General features: G+C 42.8%; 1 protein-coding gene across 2 annotated transcripts in view; it reads left to right on the top strand.

Moving 5' to 3' along the window:
- The window catches only part of PLPBP (pyridoxal phosphate binding protein), a 13770-nt gene extending 2473 nt beyond the window's left edge, over positions 1-11297 (top strand). Inside the window, exons 1-8 of one of the 2 annotated variants that reach the window (XM_027865577.1) lie at positions 1120-1151; positions 4126-4233; positions 4348-4383; positions 4971-5046; positions 7191-7325; positions 8838-8980; positions 9582-9680; positions 9899-11297. In XM_027865577.1, the coding sequence (XP_027721378.1) occupies positions 4183-4233; positions 4348-4383; positions 4971-5046; positions 7191-7325; positions 8838-8980; positions 9582-9680; positions 9899-10030 (672 nt within the window). In that variant the 5' untranslated portion in view covers positions 1120-1151; positions 4126-4182 and the 3' untranslated portion in view covers positions 10031-11297. Of the gene's footprint in view, positions 1-1119; positions 1152-4125; positions 4234-4347; positions 4384-4970; positions 5047-7190; positions 7326-8837; positions 8981-9581; positions 9681-9898 lie in introns of those variants that run through there. The other variant, XM_027865576.1, reaches the window with a different exon arrangement.
- The last annotated feature ends 4383 nt before the right edge of the window (positions 11298-15680 follow it).

The raw sequence follows: 15680 nt of genomic DNA, 5'->3' as shown, positions 1-15680 counted from the left end.
TGTGTGTGTGTGTGTGTGTGTGTGTGTGTGTGTGTGTGTGTGTGTGTTGGGTGGGGGAGAGTGTTGTGAACCAGTGTTAATTGAGATAGGAGGGAGGCAGTTAATCCAAAGTGGAAGTAAAGTCCCGCCTCTTCCATTAACTAGTTCTGTATGACCATGAGCAAATCACTTAATTCCTTGGGCCTTAGTTTCCTCTTCTCTAAAATGGAGGGATCGGACCAGTTGATCTCTAAGGTTCCTTCCATGTCTAAAATTTTAGGTTTGTTTTAGCTCCTTTTGTCATCATGATCATTAGGTAGAGCCCTCTGAAGAACTCATCAGCTGGTGGGAATGGGATGTCTGAAGCACCAGACTTTTCTTCTGTTCTTGTCTAAATCTCCTGTGTCCTTTCTTAGCCATCTAAAACTGCATATAATGAGAAAGAGAGTACTTCAAGAGAAATTAATGTATTTTACAAACTCAGCTGCCAAAAAGCTCAAGATCTGGTCTGTGCCTGCTTCTTTATTGGTCCCCACAGTGATACTGGTCCATTGACTAGTGCTGGATTACTTTGTATTAAGGAATCTACAAGGGACCAGTCAAAGCATTACTGCATAAAAACAGATGGCTTTTCTTTTCCTAGTAAAAATTAGGCTGGCTTCTCATCACTGCTATAGCCTTTGGATTTCCAAAACTAGGCCTTTTCTCAACTCTTTTCTTTGAGGTAGAAACAAGTTGCAAATGGATGTTAAATTTGTTTGATTGTTTGTTTTTAATTTTGAAGAATATTGCCTTAGAACTGGCTGTGGCCATGACCCCCCTCTAAGAAGTAGAACGGGGGGGGGGGGGGGGCACAACCAAGATGGCGGAGGGAAAGCAGTGACTTACTAGAGCTCTCCCCCAAAACCCTCCAAATACCTACAAAAAATGGCTCTAAATAAATTCTAAAGCAGCAGAACCCACAAAAAAACAGAGTAAAACAAATTTCCAGCCCAAGACAACCTGGATGGCTGATCAGAAAAGTATATCAAGCTGGGCTGGGAGAGGAGCACAGTTGGGCGTGGACATTCAAGCCGCAGCGACCCTGGAACAGGCCTTAGAGGACTGAATCTTGGACAGCTGTGGCAGTTTCCAGATTTCTCAACCCAGGAACGCCAAAGACAACTTAGAAGGTCAGTGGGAAAAGTCTTTTACTGTGGTGAGAGAAGAAGCTAGATCTCAGCCGCCCCAAGGGCAGCGGCTGGCTTCTGAGCTTCTGGTCCACAGGCTAAGGGGGAATCGAATGGCTGATCAGAGGGGCATTGCAGGGTTCTCTTTGCCAGTGATGAGGCAGGAATCTCTTGCTTTGCCCGTGCTTGGATCTGGGTCACAGTTCTGAGGGGCGGTCCTGGGGCGAGGAGGAGCGTGATGTGGTGGAGCTTCTTGTGGCTGTGGAGGCGAAACACCTCGCCCCTTATCATACCACCCTGGAAGGACTGAAAATTTACAGGTCCCTAGAACTACCTCTGAAAACAGCTGTACAAACTTCCAAAGCTTGGGACAGTACATTCTCCACATTGGAAATAGACTCTTACCTTAACAAAGAGTTTAAAACTCAAGTAATTGGTTGGGATCATGAGCAAGCAATGCAAAAAGAGTCATACTATATTATCTTCCTTTGGTGACAAAGAAGATCAAAACATACAACCAGAAAAAGAAAATAAAGTCAAAGCTCCAACATCCAAAGCCTCCAAGAAAAATATGAATCAGTCCCAGGCCTTGGAAGAGCTCAAAAGGGATTTTGAGAAGCAAGTAAGAGAAGTAGAGGAAAAACTGGGTAGAGAAATGAGAGTGATGCAAGAAAATCATGAAAAGCAAGTCAACAGCTTGCTAAAGGAGACCCAAAAAAATACTGAAGAAAATAACACCTTAAAAAACACCTAACCCAAATGGCAAAAGAGGCCCAAAAAGCCAATGAGGAGAAGAATGCCCTAAAGAGCAAAATTGGCCAAATGGAAAAGGAAGTCCAAAAGATTACTGAAGAAAATACTTCCTTAAATATTAGAATAGAGCAATTGGAAGCTAGTGACTTCATGAAAAATCAAGACACTGTAAAACAAATCCAAAAGAATGAAAAATTAGAAAACAATGTGAAATATCTCATTGGAAAAACAACTGACCTGGAAAATAAATCCAGGAGAGAGAATTTAAAAATTATTGGACTATCTGAAAGCCATGATCAAAAAAAGAGCCTAGACATCATCTTTCAAGAAATTATCAAGGAAAACTGCCCTGATATTTTAGAACCAGAGGGCAAAATAGAAGTTGAAAGAATCCACCGATCTCCTCCTGAAAGAGATCCACAAAGGAAAATTCCTAGGAATATTGTAGCCAAATTCCAGAGTCCCAGGTCAAGGAGAAGATATTACAAGCAGCCGGAAAGAAACAATTCAAGTATCAGGATAACACAAGATTTAGCTGCTTCTACATTAAGGGACCGCAGGGCATGGAATATAATATTCCGGAGGGCAAAGGAGAAAGTATTGCAACCAAGAATCACCTACCCAGCAAAACTTGAGTATAATTCTTCAGGGGAAGAAATGGTCTTTCAGTGAAATAGAGGACTTTCAAGCATTCTTGATGAAAAGACCAGAGTTGAATAGAAATTTCCAATACAAGACTCAAGTGGAACATGAAGAGGTAAATAGGAAAGAGAAATCATAAGAGACTTACTAAAGTTGAACTATTTACATTCTCGCATGGAAAGATGATATTTGTAACTCGTGAGACTTTTGTCAGCATTAGGGTAGTTGGAGGGAAGAAATTATGTGTATGTATATATAGATAGATAGATAGAGGGCACAGGGTGAGTTGAAGATGAAGGGGTCACATCTGGAGAATAAAATTAAGGGGTGAGAGAGGATTACACTAGGAGAAGGAGAAAGGGAAAGGTAGAACGGGGTAAATTATCTCACAAAAAAAAAAACAGAAAAGAAAAGGCTCTTACAGTGGAGGAGAACCAGGGGAAGGTGAGAGGAAATGAGTGAATCTTATTCTTATAGGATTTGACTTAAGGAGGGTATAACATACACACTCAATTGGGTATGGAAATCTGTCTTACCCTACAGGAAAATAGGAGGGGAAAGGGACAAGAGAGTAGGGGGATGATAGAGAGGAGGGCAGATTGGGAAAGGGGGTAATCAGAAGTAAATACTTCTGAGGAGGCACAGGGTCAAAAGAAAGAATAGAATAAATGGGGGGGGCGGGATAGGATTAAGGGAAATAGAGTTAGTTTTTCGCAGCATGTCTACTATGGAAATGTTTTGCATAACTGCACACGTATAGCCTATATTGAGTTGCTTGCCTTTTCAGTGAAGGTGGGTGGGGAAGGAAGAAGGGAGAAAATTTGGAACCCAAAGTTTTAAAAACACATGTTTTAAAAAAAAATGTTTTCACATACAACTGGGAAATAAGAAATACAGGAAATGGGGTACAGAGAAAATAGAAGGGGAAGGGGGGGAGAGATAGCAGGGAAAGCAGACCAGGGGAAGGGGTATTCAGAATGCATGCCATCTTGGGGTGGGGGAGGGGCGAGATTGGGTGAAAATTTGGAACTCAAAATCTTGTGTAAGTAAATGTTGAAAACTAAAAATAAAAAAGAAAAGAATTTTAAAAAAAAGAAAAAAGAAGTAGAACATATCTCTCTTGACTAAACCCCAAATTGTTCTCCTTCTAAGCAGTTCTGAGTCACAAGTTCCAGATAATTCTCTTCCCTCCCTTTCTCCCTCCTCTGAAACTGAGTTACTCAGGCTTAGGGAACACAAAGGAACAGAAAATTAGTTTAGTGCAACATGCCCCTCTTAACTCTGAGGCTTCAAGGCCCAGTAAATAGGTTTCCTTCTGGTCAAAGGATTGCAACTTTACCATTTCTTCCTGCTTCTGCTGAGGAGGAAAAGTCTTTTTGGGCAGCAGATTAACTGGAAGTCCCATGTACTTAAAGTTAAAGAATACTACTCCCTACAGAACCAGAGAGCTAAAACTAGGATTGTCAGGGCTCTTGTTGCAATACTTTTCCATTAGATTTACTGGGATAAATCTTTCTGACTGCCAGTTATTTCAAGGTGAGTATCTACCTTTCACTCAAGTATGACACTTTTCCCTTGGCAGGACCTCCCAGCCATTCAACCCCGGCTAGTAGCTGTGAGCAAAACCAAGCCTGCTGACATGGTGATTGAGGCATATGCTCATGGACAGAGAAGCTTTGGAGAGAACTATGTAAGTGGCCTTTCTGAGTTCCCCAAGTCTGCAGGGAAAGTATCTGACTGGACTTTGGAAGAGGCCCAATGGCTGAACTTCAGACTCATGCAATTTTCATTTTAATCTTCTTAGGTTCAGGAGCTGTTAGAAAAAGCATCAAATACTAAAGTAAGTGGGGGTTTATAGACTCTTTACATTCGTTCTCAGTCTTGACCTTTCTCCCTGGGCTGTTTATGGTAGGGGAGGTAAGGAGCTCGGCACCTTGTCCATTCCTGTTTGGCCCCATGTTTTTTCCAGCTAAAGGAAAATCTCTTTCATGTAAAATCCCTTCCACTTCTGCATGTGATGGTACAATGTAACTAGACCTTTGTTGGATTTTTCTACTAGAAAAATCCAACAAAGGTCTAGTTACATTGCTGTGGTCTTGGGATCTATTTGAAAGTTAAAAGCCCTGATAAACTTGGATGTAAAACCTCTCCCCCAGGGGTAAGGTGGAGATGGGGGCAGAAACCAGCCAGGTGAATAGATGAGGCAGGAGTCCTAAAACCATACTTGAATCTCCTTCCAGTCTATTGGGAAGCTGAGAAAGGATAGGAGTAGTGGTTTAGTAAGCACACCTGGAGCTCTTGTGTTTCAGGAGATGGAACCAGGTACGTGCAGAGATCCCCAGCCAGGAGGTGACTGCTAGCAGTATGATGTGCGTCCATAAGATCAGAGCCAAACTTTCCCCGTTCCTCCTACCTCTTTTTCTTCAGATTCTATCTTCATGTCCTGAGATAAAATGGCATTTCATCGGCCACCTGCAGAAACACAATATCAACAAATTGATGGGTAAGGATATAAACTAACGATTTTCCATGAAAGGTGAGAGAAAAAGCTTCAAGTGAAAACTCACCTGATATTGGTGGTGATAGATTTCTTTCAGGTAAGAAGTTCAGGTTCTTAATATTATCAGGGTAAAGAATCATTGCATAAACCTTACACGAATCTGTATACCTGTCATGTTTCTCTTAGTAGAATATAAATATATTCCTTGAGAGTAAGGGCTATTTCATTTTTTATCGTATGTCTCCAGTACCTAGCAGAGTGTTTGGCCCATAATCAAGTACTTGGTGGATCAGTTTGGGTACTCTCCGTTGGCACTAATTCTAGGTCATCCACTCCTTCTCTGCCTGTGCATCTCTTGTGCATGGGGAGTCTATCCGATACGCCAGCTTCCTCCTTCTCACTCTCTAGACATTTGCATGGCTGCCAGTGTAAACATGGGCTGTTCATTGGTCATTCCTCTCTCTTGACAACCTTTATGTCTGCACAGTTATTTGTTGGTTAGATGTTGCCATTTACAGTGATTTGGAACTACCCCTAAAAGGTTACCAAACTGTGCATACTCTTTGACCCATCAGTACCACTCTTAGACCTGTTCCCCGAAGAAAGAGGAAAGAGATCTATTTGTACAAAACTCTTTTTAGCAGCCCTTTTTGTAGTAGCCAGAAGCTAGAAACTAATGGAGGACCCACCTATTGGGGAATAACAAAACAAGTCATGGTATATGAATGTATTGCAATACTATTGTGCCATAAGAAATGACCAAATGGACAGTTTCAGGAGAAACTATTGAACATAGAACCAAACTTTGTATCAGTTCAGCTATATAAGCTAATGCAAAATGAAATGAGCATATCTAGGAGAATCATTTATATAATCACAGCCAGTGTTATAAAGAAAAGCAAGACTTTAGACTTGAAAGACTTTAGAATTCTGATAGATTCAATGATTAAACTCAAATACTAGAAACCTGATGATGGAATGTGCCACACATCTCCTGCCAGAGGTGTCATGGACTTCAAATGCAGAATGAGATATATACTTTTGGACATGGCTAATGTAGTTTTTTTTGTTGTTTTTTTTTTTGCGGAGCTATGCATATTGATTTTAAGGACTTTATTTTTTAAATTGTTTGAGAGGGGGAGAGTAGAGAATAGTTGGAAGGAGAGATTATACATACTTGTAAAAAAATAACTTCCCATCAAGCACCTCTCCATTTCCTATTGCAATTTCAATGTGGTATTCTAGGCCTTCTAGCCATGTAGCATTCTTATTTTAATATCAAGGATATTAATATTAAAAAGATCATATAGGAAAAAACCAAGTAGATCAAGATTACCTGTTACCTTGATTATGAAATTCTGTTGGATGAGCAACCTTCGGAGGGGATCTAAAGTATGTGTACATATTTCTTAGTCACTGTGGATGGCCTCGAATTGGATGGAAGGAAGAGAGTGAACCAGATTCCTTTTGGGAAACTCTTGAGGACTTTTAGTGACCCCAAGCTGCTCCCTGAAACAAAGACCTTGTACATCAATAAATGATTGTTGAATTTAACTAAAGAGAATTTTACACATTGATGGATATTGGTGTCTAATCCTGTACATTAAGTATTTCCCTTATTGATCCTTGCTGCTGAAACAGTTCTAACATCCATTCTAGCTCATACCCAGTGATAATATCTCTTGGGTTTCTAGATGAGCAGCAAATAGAATGCTGGACATGGAATCAGAAAGACTTGAGTTCAAATTCTACCTCAAGTACTTACAAGCTATGTCAGCTAGACTGTGAGCTCCTTGAGGCAGGGACTGTCTTTTGCCTTTCTTTGCATCCTTTGTGCATAGCACAGTGCCTGGCACATAGTAAGTGATTAATAAATGCTTATTGAATAACTGACTCTGGGCCAGTCATTTGATCTCTCTCAGTCTCAGTTTCCTTGTCTGTAAAATGGGTATAATAATACCAGTTACCCCACAGGATTATTGTGAGGATTGAGATAGTATTTGTAAAATACTCTGCAAATTATCTAAATGCCAGTTGTTATTATTAACATTATTATGCTTAAGAACTCAATAAGGAAGGGCAAGCAGCCTATAGGAATAGGTGGAGTAAGAAACCAAGTCTGCTCCATTACTTCTTCCTTCTCGCAGCTGTCCCCAACCTCTACATGCTGGAAACCGTGGACTCTGTGAAGTTGGCAGACAAAGTAAACAATTCCTGGCAGAAGAAAGGCTCTCCAGAGAGACTAAAAGTCATGGTGCAGATTAACACCAGTGGGGAAGAAAGTAAGTGACTCGGACCTAAGGAATGGCTTTTACCTCCCTCGGGATGAGTGAGACTCTCAGCCTATAAAATGAGAACACTTAAACTACCTGCCTCACGGGCGGTTACGAGAAAGGTGCTTTGTAAGTGAGTTGTGATGGCACACCAGCATCTTCTAGGAGAGCTGATGTGGCCAGGTCGGTTCCTGTCAAACTCTGTGAAAGCCACTGCTGACCCGAGCGCACAGCCGTGCAGGTGGAGCAGCTTCACACCCACAGGAGCTTGGCTGCTCCCGCCTTTAAAGTAAAGAGCAGCTGAGGGGGAATAGGGGTGATTTGGGCCTGTTGAGAATGCCTGATTAAGCACAGCCAACAGTCCAGCAAGGGAATGGAAATTTTATTTTTAAATTTAAATTTTTAAATAGATTCTCCTCTTCAGCACTGCTTTAATGTAGGAAGTGCTGAAAAATCAACGTAAATTTTTATCAGTAAGTTTCTTTGGCACGCTGGGGTTGAGGGGATACATGATTATTATTATTATTTTACAAACCGACTTGATAAGCAGCTCTTGTTCACAGCCATCATGAAGCCGGTGCTCATTCGTAGTTAGTTTCTTTAACTTACAGGGGAGTGCACAGTTTGGATATTTTCTTCCCCACTTTATTCACATCCATAAACCCCAATTCTGCTGCGTCCCGCACATGGGCAATTCAGTACTTAGCTGCAGATACAGTTTGTAGTGGCACCATTTCTTAGTGAAAGGCAGAAATTTGCTATTGCTATTGCTCAGAGAACAAGTGAGTCCAGATACTCTATTCAGTAAGTGATGGAACCTGTGGATTATGGCCCCCCAGCTCGTAAATAAGGCTGCTTTGTAACCACAGAGCCAGTGATAAATCATATAGTCAGCTGTTGTTAAGAATTCTTGTAGTAGTCCTCCAGTAGGTTCAGTGATATCTTACCATGTACGTAGAAGCAAATTTATTATTGTAAACATGCAAACTTAATATTCATTCTATTGACTGGCTCTGTTATTTGCTGTCTGTGTGACCTTGTCTTTTACCTTCTCTAGGCCCGAGTTTTCTCATGTGTAGAGTGAGGAAGTTAGCCTGGCTGATTGCTAAGATCCCTGCCAGCTCTAAATCTATGATCCTGTGAACTGTAATGTTAATAAAACCTTCATAAACTCTTAGAGCATAGATAAAGAAAAATCTAACTCAGTGACTCCTCTTATGATACAGCATGGTAGCTCCCATTGATGTCCTCCAGCAAAGCCTTCTTGGGAGTTCTTCAGTGTGGGAGAGTAGCATACAGTCCTAGAGGGCAGCCCTATCTCAGACAATCTCTTGCCTGGAGAGCTTGAGTTTAAAGGCTGTGCTGGACATTCTTTGAGAGTTCTTAAAGAGAAGAGCATTTTCCCCAAGGACCATCTGTTTTGATCCTGAGGGGGATGAGGGGGGGGAGGAGTTCGGTTAGAAATGAGGCTGTCTCCTACCACTTAAAGCTTCCTGGATGTGAATCTTTCTCTCCATGAAGGTAAACATGGGCTCCCACCTTCAGAGACAGTGGCCACGGTGGAACATATCAATGCCAAGTGTCCCAGCCTGGAGTTTGTGGGTCTGATGACCATTGGGAGTTTTGGATACGACCTCAGTCAAGGGCCCAACCCAGACTTCCAGGTACAGTGGCAGGCAGGCACCAGCCCTGGCAGTAGTGTTGTGGGAGGATGGCACACTGGACCCTGAGCTCTAATCTGGACTTTGGCACTCACCAGTCAATGCTCTTGAGGGAGGTGCTTCCTTTCTTCCCTAATCTGTAGGGCAAAGGCATGGGAGTAGATGATCTCTGGGATCCCTTCTGGCTCTGACATTGACAGTGCTCTGTGTAGTTTGTTATAGTGACAGACTTCAAAGGCAGCTTAGATTTTAACCAAATCTGTGCCAAGTTAAAACTCCCTCTAAAGTCAAACACATGGCAACCTCACCTAGGGCACAGGGGAGGAGTAGCTTTCCAAAGAAATATCCTATAGGCAATTCTTCATCCAGTTGGAATATATATTTTGAGAAGAATGAGCCCTTGGTTTCTTTTCTGATGAAAATTTTTGATGACATAAGCAAAGTTTCCCAGAAAACATTCCATTGGAACCTCTGAGAACCGAGGTCCTCCTGAACCAAAGGGACTTAATAACCTCTGACAGAAGTCTAAATGCAGCCCCCTTCAGTTGACTTCAGAAAAGATATCTTTCACCTGACCCTTCCCTCCTTTGGACTGTTCTACCAGGCTCTGTTGTCCTTGCGGAAGGAGCTGTGTGAGAAGCTCAGCATCCCCATTGACCAGGTGGAACTGAGTATGGGCATGTCCATGGATTTCCAACACGCGGTAAGTTTCTGTGCACTAGGCCTGTATCTGCCTCAGCCGCATTGCCAAAGGCAACAAGACAAGATTAGATCACAGACAGGTGGTTCTCTAAGTGCCCTGGTTGGTACCCTGCGACTGTTCTTTGCCTCCTTATGTATATGAGATAGACATTGAGAAGTATACCCTAGGCGTCACTTGTTATTCAGGATTCAGTGTCGACTCTCTCCGTTTCTCTCCAGATCGAAGTGGGGTCCACCAATGTCCGTATAGGAAGTACTATTTTTGGAGAACGGGATTACTCAAAGAAACCGGCTGTCGACAAGGCCACAGCGGACATAAAGGCCACAGTGGAGGTAGCCCAAGAGCATTGAACCCAGAAAGGAACAAGCAGCAGGTCTCCACCCATGTGCGGAAAACTGGTGTGGAAAACTTTTAACTATGCACTAACCCAAATTTTAATTTTCATATCCCAGGTTGTGGCACAGCAGTGCTTTTGTTAAAACCTGGGCCAGAGAGCTCTACTCATTACTGCGTGGGTGGAAATTATCTTCACTTGGCATCCTTGACACCGTAGGCCCATTTAGATCATTGACTTAAGCTTGTCATGGAACTGGAGAATCAAGGCATTTCATCAGGAAAGGCACCAAATCACTTAACCCTCAACCCTGTCCAGAAGTCCGATCTAATCATGAATGCCTTTTGCAAGTTGAAATGTGTGCACCAAAGCCTATACTTATTGCTGTCAAAGGTATTTTCAGTTGCTCTTCCCTTGTTCACTGGGGCTTCATCTCCTTTTATAGAGATGGAGACCCTCCAGAGCAGCCACCACATCTGCCCTGAGATAGGATCAGTCCCTCTCATCTTCTCTCCCCTGTCATGATAATTCCCAAAGATGATGTTCAGTTTCTCTACTGAAGAGTAGCTGAAACAGGCAATTTCATGGCTCATATTGTGCTCCACACCCAAAAGGCTGCTGATGAATTATCGCTCTGTGTGATTGGCCTTTCAGTTGTTTTGATCCTGGAAAAAGGATTTGTGATTAGCTGCATCTCACCTCCTGCCCTTCTAGGGAAGGGAACCCTCCCCCAGTCAAGTGGTGACATGAATCTGCTTCTTTGTTTCTGGTGGTGAGATTTAATAGTGAATAATGCTGGTTTTCCAGAAACAGACAGAGCCCTTCAAATCTAGACCAGGTCAGTAGCTTCAAACAGGACTGACTTTGAGGACTTCTCCTTACAGAGCATTCCAGCAGCCAACTTTATACCCACCCTACCATATTTTTAAGTAATAGTTTTGTAAATTTTCCTGTTTGCTAGCAAAGTAGCAAGGCTTTCATGAGCATGAAAATGGCCAAAATGCACTATTGCAAATTCATGAAAAAAGATTTTAATGTGTGTGTTGGGAACTTCCTCTCTTAAATTAGCTTTTTCCTCAATTTATTCAATCCCTGTACTTAATTTTATGGATTAACCTTAAGAATATTATGTGAATGTAATTTTTAAAAATTCTTAAGCCAATATGATTTCTGTGCTTTTAAAGCTACACAGTGTGATGGTTCATAGTCTATTAAATAAAAACATGAGTTTGAATTATGCCATCTGTGCCAATTACAAAGCAATTAAAAGATTATTTTTTTTATACTCTGGTGTAGTGAATGCGTGTACTAGGTCCTTGAAATGATAGGGAGCGGCTTAGCTGGCTTCATTCCATTTTAGAAATGGGCTTCATTTGAAATCAGTGCTGTAACCAAACTTCAGCAATGGATGAAAAAAGGGGATTATCGATCCAAAGAAAGAGAAAAAAGAGTTACCCAGAAATTATTGAGGTGACTGATGCAGCCTTCATTACATGCTGAAAACCGATGCCCTCCTGTACTCGCTGAAACATGCCTCTAGATGGCAACATTTCCTAACCCTGCAAACTCCAGGGGCCTGATAAGCCCTGGAGGCTGTAGGGAGGATTGAGTCTGAGCAGCAGAAGTCCTCTTGTCTTTGCCATGAGGTTTGGAGGAGGCAGTAGCGGTGTCCTTGGGACCCCGGGGCTCAGATAAGCCAAAAGGAGGAAGCAGAATAGCTGTGAGAGACCCTGAAGGAAAGGGAACCATGAGCCTGGGAAGCTGGCAGGGAACCTCCCCCTGAATCTAACTCTAGAACAGCACCTAGGTTTTGGTGAGTGAAAGAGGGCAGCCTCCCACAGGGAGGGCAGCCCATTTGAAGAGCATAAGGATTGTGCTCCAGTCAGATCCTTTGTCTGCCTATCCTAGCCCTGTAGCTGACAGTGACAACCGAGCCCCGTTGGGCAAGGGTGGGGTTGGCCTCCTTGAAGTCAGGATCAAAAGGTCTGGCATACTCTCTCCTTTCCTTTCTTCAGATAAACCTATTGTGTCCCTCCTCTTTGAATTAAGCTAAATTTCTTTTAAATTCTATTTTTAGCCTACCTTGCCTCCCAAAATGTCTTTTTACCTTTTAACATTCAAATGATTTCCTTCCAGAAAGGAAAACATAATAAACCTTATATTTGTATCACTTTTACAGTTTTCAAATCATTTTCACATGTGCCTTGCTGGTCCAAATAAGGTCCTCTGATGCCTTATCATTATGGAAGTGACAGTAGGTTCTTGGCTATTCCAGTGAAACATGAAATTCCAAACTGGACAAAACTGGAAACATTGTCTGTTGTCCATGGACCAGCCTAGCTAAGTACAGGGAGGTGCAACATCAGAAGGCTGGTTACCAGGTGATAGAGTTGGGGGGAAGGTCACAGTATCACAAGATGAAGATCTCTTTGAAAGTTAAGGAAAAAAAGGTATATGCTGAAAAATAACACTATTGAGCAGCACTTTGGTTTTACACAAGTTAGATTTGGGAAAAGAGGGTGTTCTGTATTCAGACGGTGGTTTGCATTTCATCCTCAGACGCTTAACACACATCTTCAACTTGGAGGGATAGCTGTCCAGTATCGTCATTGTCGCGCCCCCCCCCTCCTAATAAGCATGCTTTTAATCCAGATTTGCAGGTTTTACTTTGAAATCTATACATCAAAGTAAATTCATCTTGCAGTCTATGGTCATCTTCTGAAACTGACAAAGCAAGGCTTACAAAGCATTTTACAAATATTATGTAATTTGATGCTCATGGCGGTCCTGTGTGGTAGGTAAAGTGTTATTATTCTCACTTAAAGAGGAGGTATCTGATGTTTAGGAGCCACTTGTCCAGGGTCACAGTTAATAAGTACTATAACTAGGATTCAGACTCGGGTCATCTGACTCCAGTTTCCTCTAGGAATATTTCTTGGGTCCTAGGGCTAATTGTGTTAAATCATGACTCTTCATGACCCCATCTGGGGTTTTCTTGGCAAAGTGGAGTGGTTTGCCTTTTCCAACTCATTTACAGATGAGGAAACTAAGGCAAACAAGGTTAAGTGACTTGCCCAGGGTCACCTGGCTCATAAGTATCTGGAGCTGGATTGGAACTCAGGTCTTCCTGACTCCAGGCCCAGTGCTCTATCCACTGTGCCACCTAGCTGCCTTAGGACTAAAGATAGAATTCTATCCCTCTTTTCCCTTATAGGGGCTAGAGTGGTAGCTATTTCCCAAAGCTAGAAATAGTTTTGGGGGACAGGGGTGAAAAGGAATCAAAAACATCTGGAAAGTGAGTCAGGATCCAAGCTGTTCTACGGAGCTGATATGCCGTTCTTCATGAAGCTTGGAAGGACAAGATTCCCCCAACAGCTTCCCCTCCCCACTCCGCTTAAACAAGAATAAGTGGAGCAATAGGAAATGATTCTCTTTGGGAACTATGACTATCTTGACTGCTTATGGGTGTAAGCTGTGATATCAGCCTCCTGACTAAGTACAAAGAATTCTAAACAGTCCACCAAATGTTTTATTGCTCCTCAAGAGGCCAGGGTTTTTTCTTTTTCTTTTTTTTTTTCTTGGTGGGGGGAGGGGAAGGGTTTTTCTACCCACTTGGCACCAATGGTAGGTTGTGGATCAGTTGTTACTTTTAGGGCACTAGGGCCCATAACTCTTTTTTTCCTCCCCTGTTACCATTACCAGGTCCCCAAGAATCTAAATTTCTAAACTATCTCTTTTATAAGTAGGGAAAGGATAAACTAAATTGACTGAGAGAAGGGAGATTTGATAACTTCAGGAGGATTTGTGTTAGGGTGGAAAGTGAACTAGGGAGTCAGAAAGCGAGGATTTGAGTCTTAACTCAGCTAGTCACAAGCTTCAGTTTCTGCTTTTAAAAAAAAAATTGGAATAGATGATCTTTAAAGTCCCTTTTAACTGACATTCTGGGTATCTATGGTTCTTTTTTTTCTTCTTTTTTAAATCCTTTTTTTTTTTGCTTTGGAGACTGTGTCTACCAATTTTGCCCCGCCTAGGCAGCCACTCACAGGCTGCACCCCATTGATGATCAGGACAAAAGCTTTGATCGGCTCTATTTCCAACCTGAGCTGGTATCCCCTCATTAGATGGCCTGGTCTCAGAAGCCTGCCATATTGGTGCCAGAGTTAGACCAGCTTTAACCCCACTAGAACCCAGAACTCTCAAACTCAAGTGATCAACCAGCCTTAGCCTCCCCCCAGTAGCAAGGATTAGAGGCATACATCCTCATCCCCACTTAGGTTTCTTTTTTTTTTTTAATTTCTTAAAGATTGAGGCTCTCAAACTTTGAGATGATCAGTATGTATGCAAATCCAAGCAAGTTTCAAAGGACCTGGTTTGAGAAGCAGTATGGTGTCTGTGGGTGCTGGGCTTGAAGTCAGAAAGACCCACTTATCAGCTGTGTGACCTGAGAAAGTCACATAGTAACATCTCTGTACCTCAGTTTCTTCACTATAAAATAAGTGGATTGAATTTGATGATCCCTGAGGTCCCTTCTGAAAATCTCTGACACCCGATTGCCAAAGTAAACAAGGTCTGCTTTGCTCTGTTCTTTTGTTATCAGGATGGGCTCACTCAAGCTCCCTACCACCAACATCACCCATCCTACAAGTCCTCAAGAGTGCATTCAACCCTTGCCTTGGACTCTGAGACAAGGGCTGTGGGCCTCTGGCAAGCCTTCGGGTCTGTGCTTGACCCAGCTGCCAATCTCCAAAATAAAATCAATGTGTGACCTTATTCACCAGATGTCCTGAAGGAACAAGCACAAAGCAGGGCCAATGTGGAAGCCAAGAAGGGAAGATGAGAAGTGGGGGAGGGGGGTGGGGAGGAAGAAAGAAAAACTTGGCTGGACATGAAAGGTGTCTTGTCTGTCTGTTCCCTATTAGGAGCAATTCTCTTGCAATCTGCAGCCTCGACATAATTCTCCCAACCAGAAACTCTCCAGAGAGATAATGTCAGAAGGAAAAACAAACGGAATCGCATCTTCTGAGGACAAAGTCACTTAAAAACCTATTTGGGGGGAAAGAGGGAAGATGTCAGCGAGCCAGGGAGGGAATATCCTTGACAGCGGGGCACATATGGGGAATCGTTTACCCTAGGACGTGACAAAGAGAGGAAGGAGGGGAGAGGACGGAGGAGGAAGACGGAGGAGGAGGGGCTGACGTAAGGGTAGGGGGTGCCGGGCCTGTTTACAGCTGGACCCATGAGACACCATTTCAGGCGCCTCTTCTCTACTGGTCTCTTGGTGAGCCCTAGTACTGCCCTATCTGAGACAGGGTCTCAGCACCAGCTCTTTGGGGCCTGCTTGTTTATGGTCTCTTGTTCGTGCTGAGGAATTCCAAGGGGCCTCTGTCTATCTTGAAGCTTTCCAGCTGTCTGTCCTCTAAGGGTGACTGGAAGCAGCCAGAACCAAGTAGTGATTTAGCATGAATATCATCTTCAGGGAAATTCTTCCCCATATTTCTACCTCCCCATCCCTAGTCATCACCACTACCAAGAGCAGGGATACCAGGTCTAGACTATAGCTGGCCTGGAACTTTTGTCTGTAGTGGACAGAGGGCCAAGTCTACAAAGAGCTTTGGACTGATAAACCCTTAATGCCTACTCTTGACCTGGCTTTGACCCAAGTCAGG

Source organism: Vombatus ursinus, unplaced genomic scaffold (assembly GCF_900497805.2).
Source record: "Vombatus ursinus unplaced genomic scaffold, bare-nosed wombat genome assembly UNPS02014778.1, whole genome shotgun sequence".
NCBI classification, from domain to species: Eukaryota; Metazoa; Chordata; class Mammalia; order Diprotodontia; family Vombatidae; genus Vombatus; species Vombatus ursinus.
The sequence above is the reverse complement of the archived record's forward strand: the minus strand, read 5'-3'. Positions and strand labels throughout refer to the sequence as shown.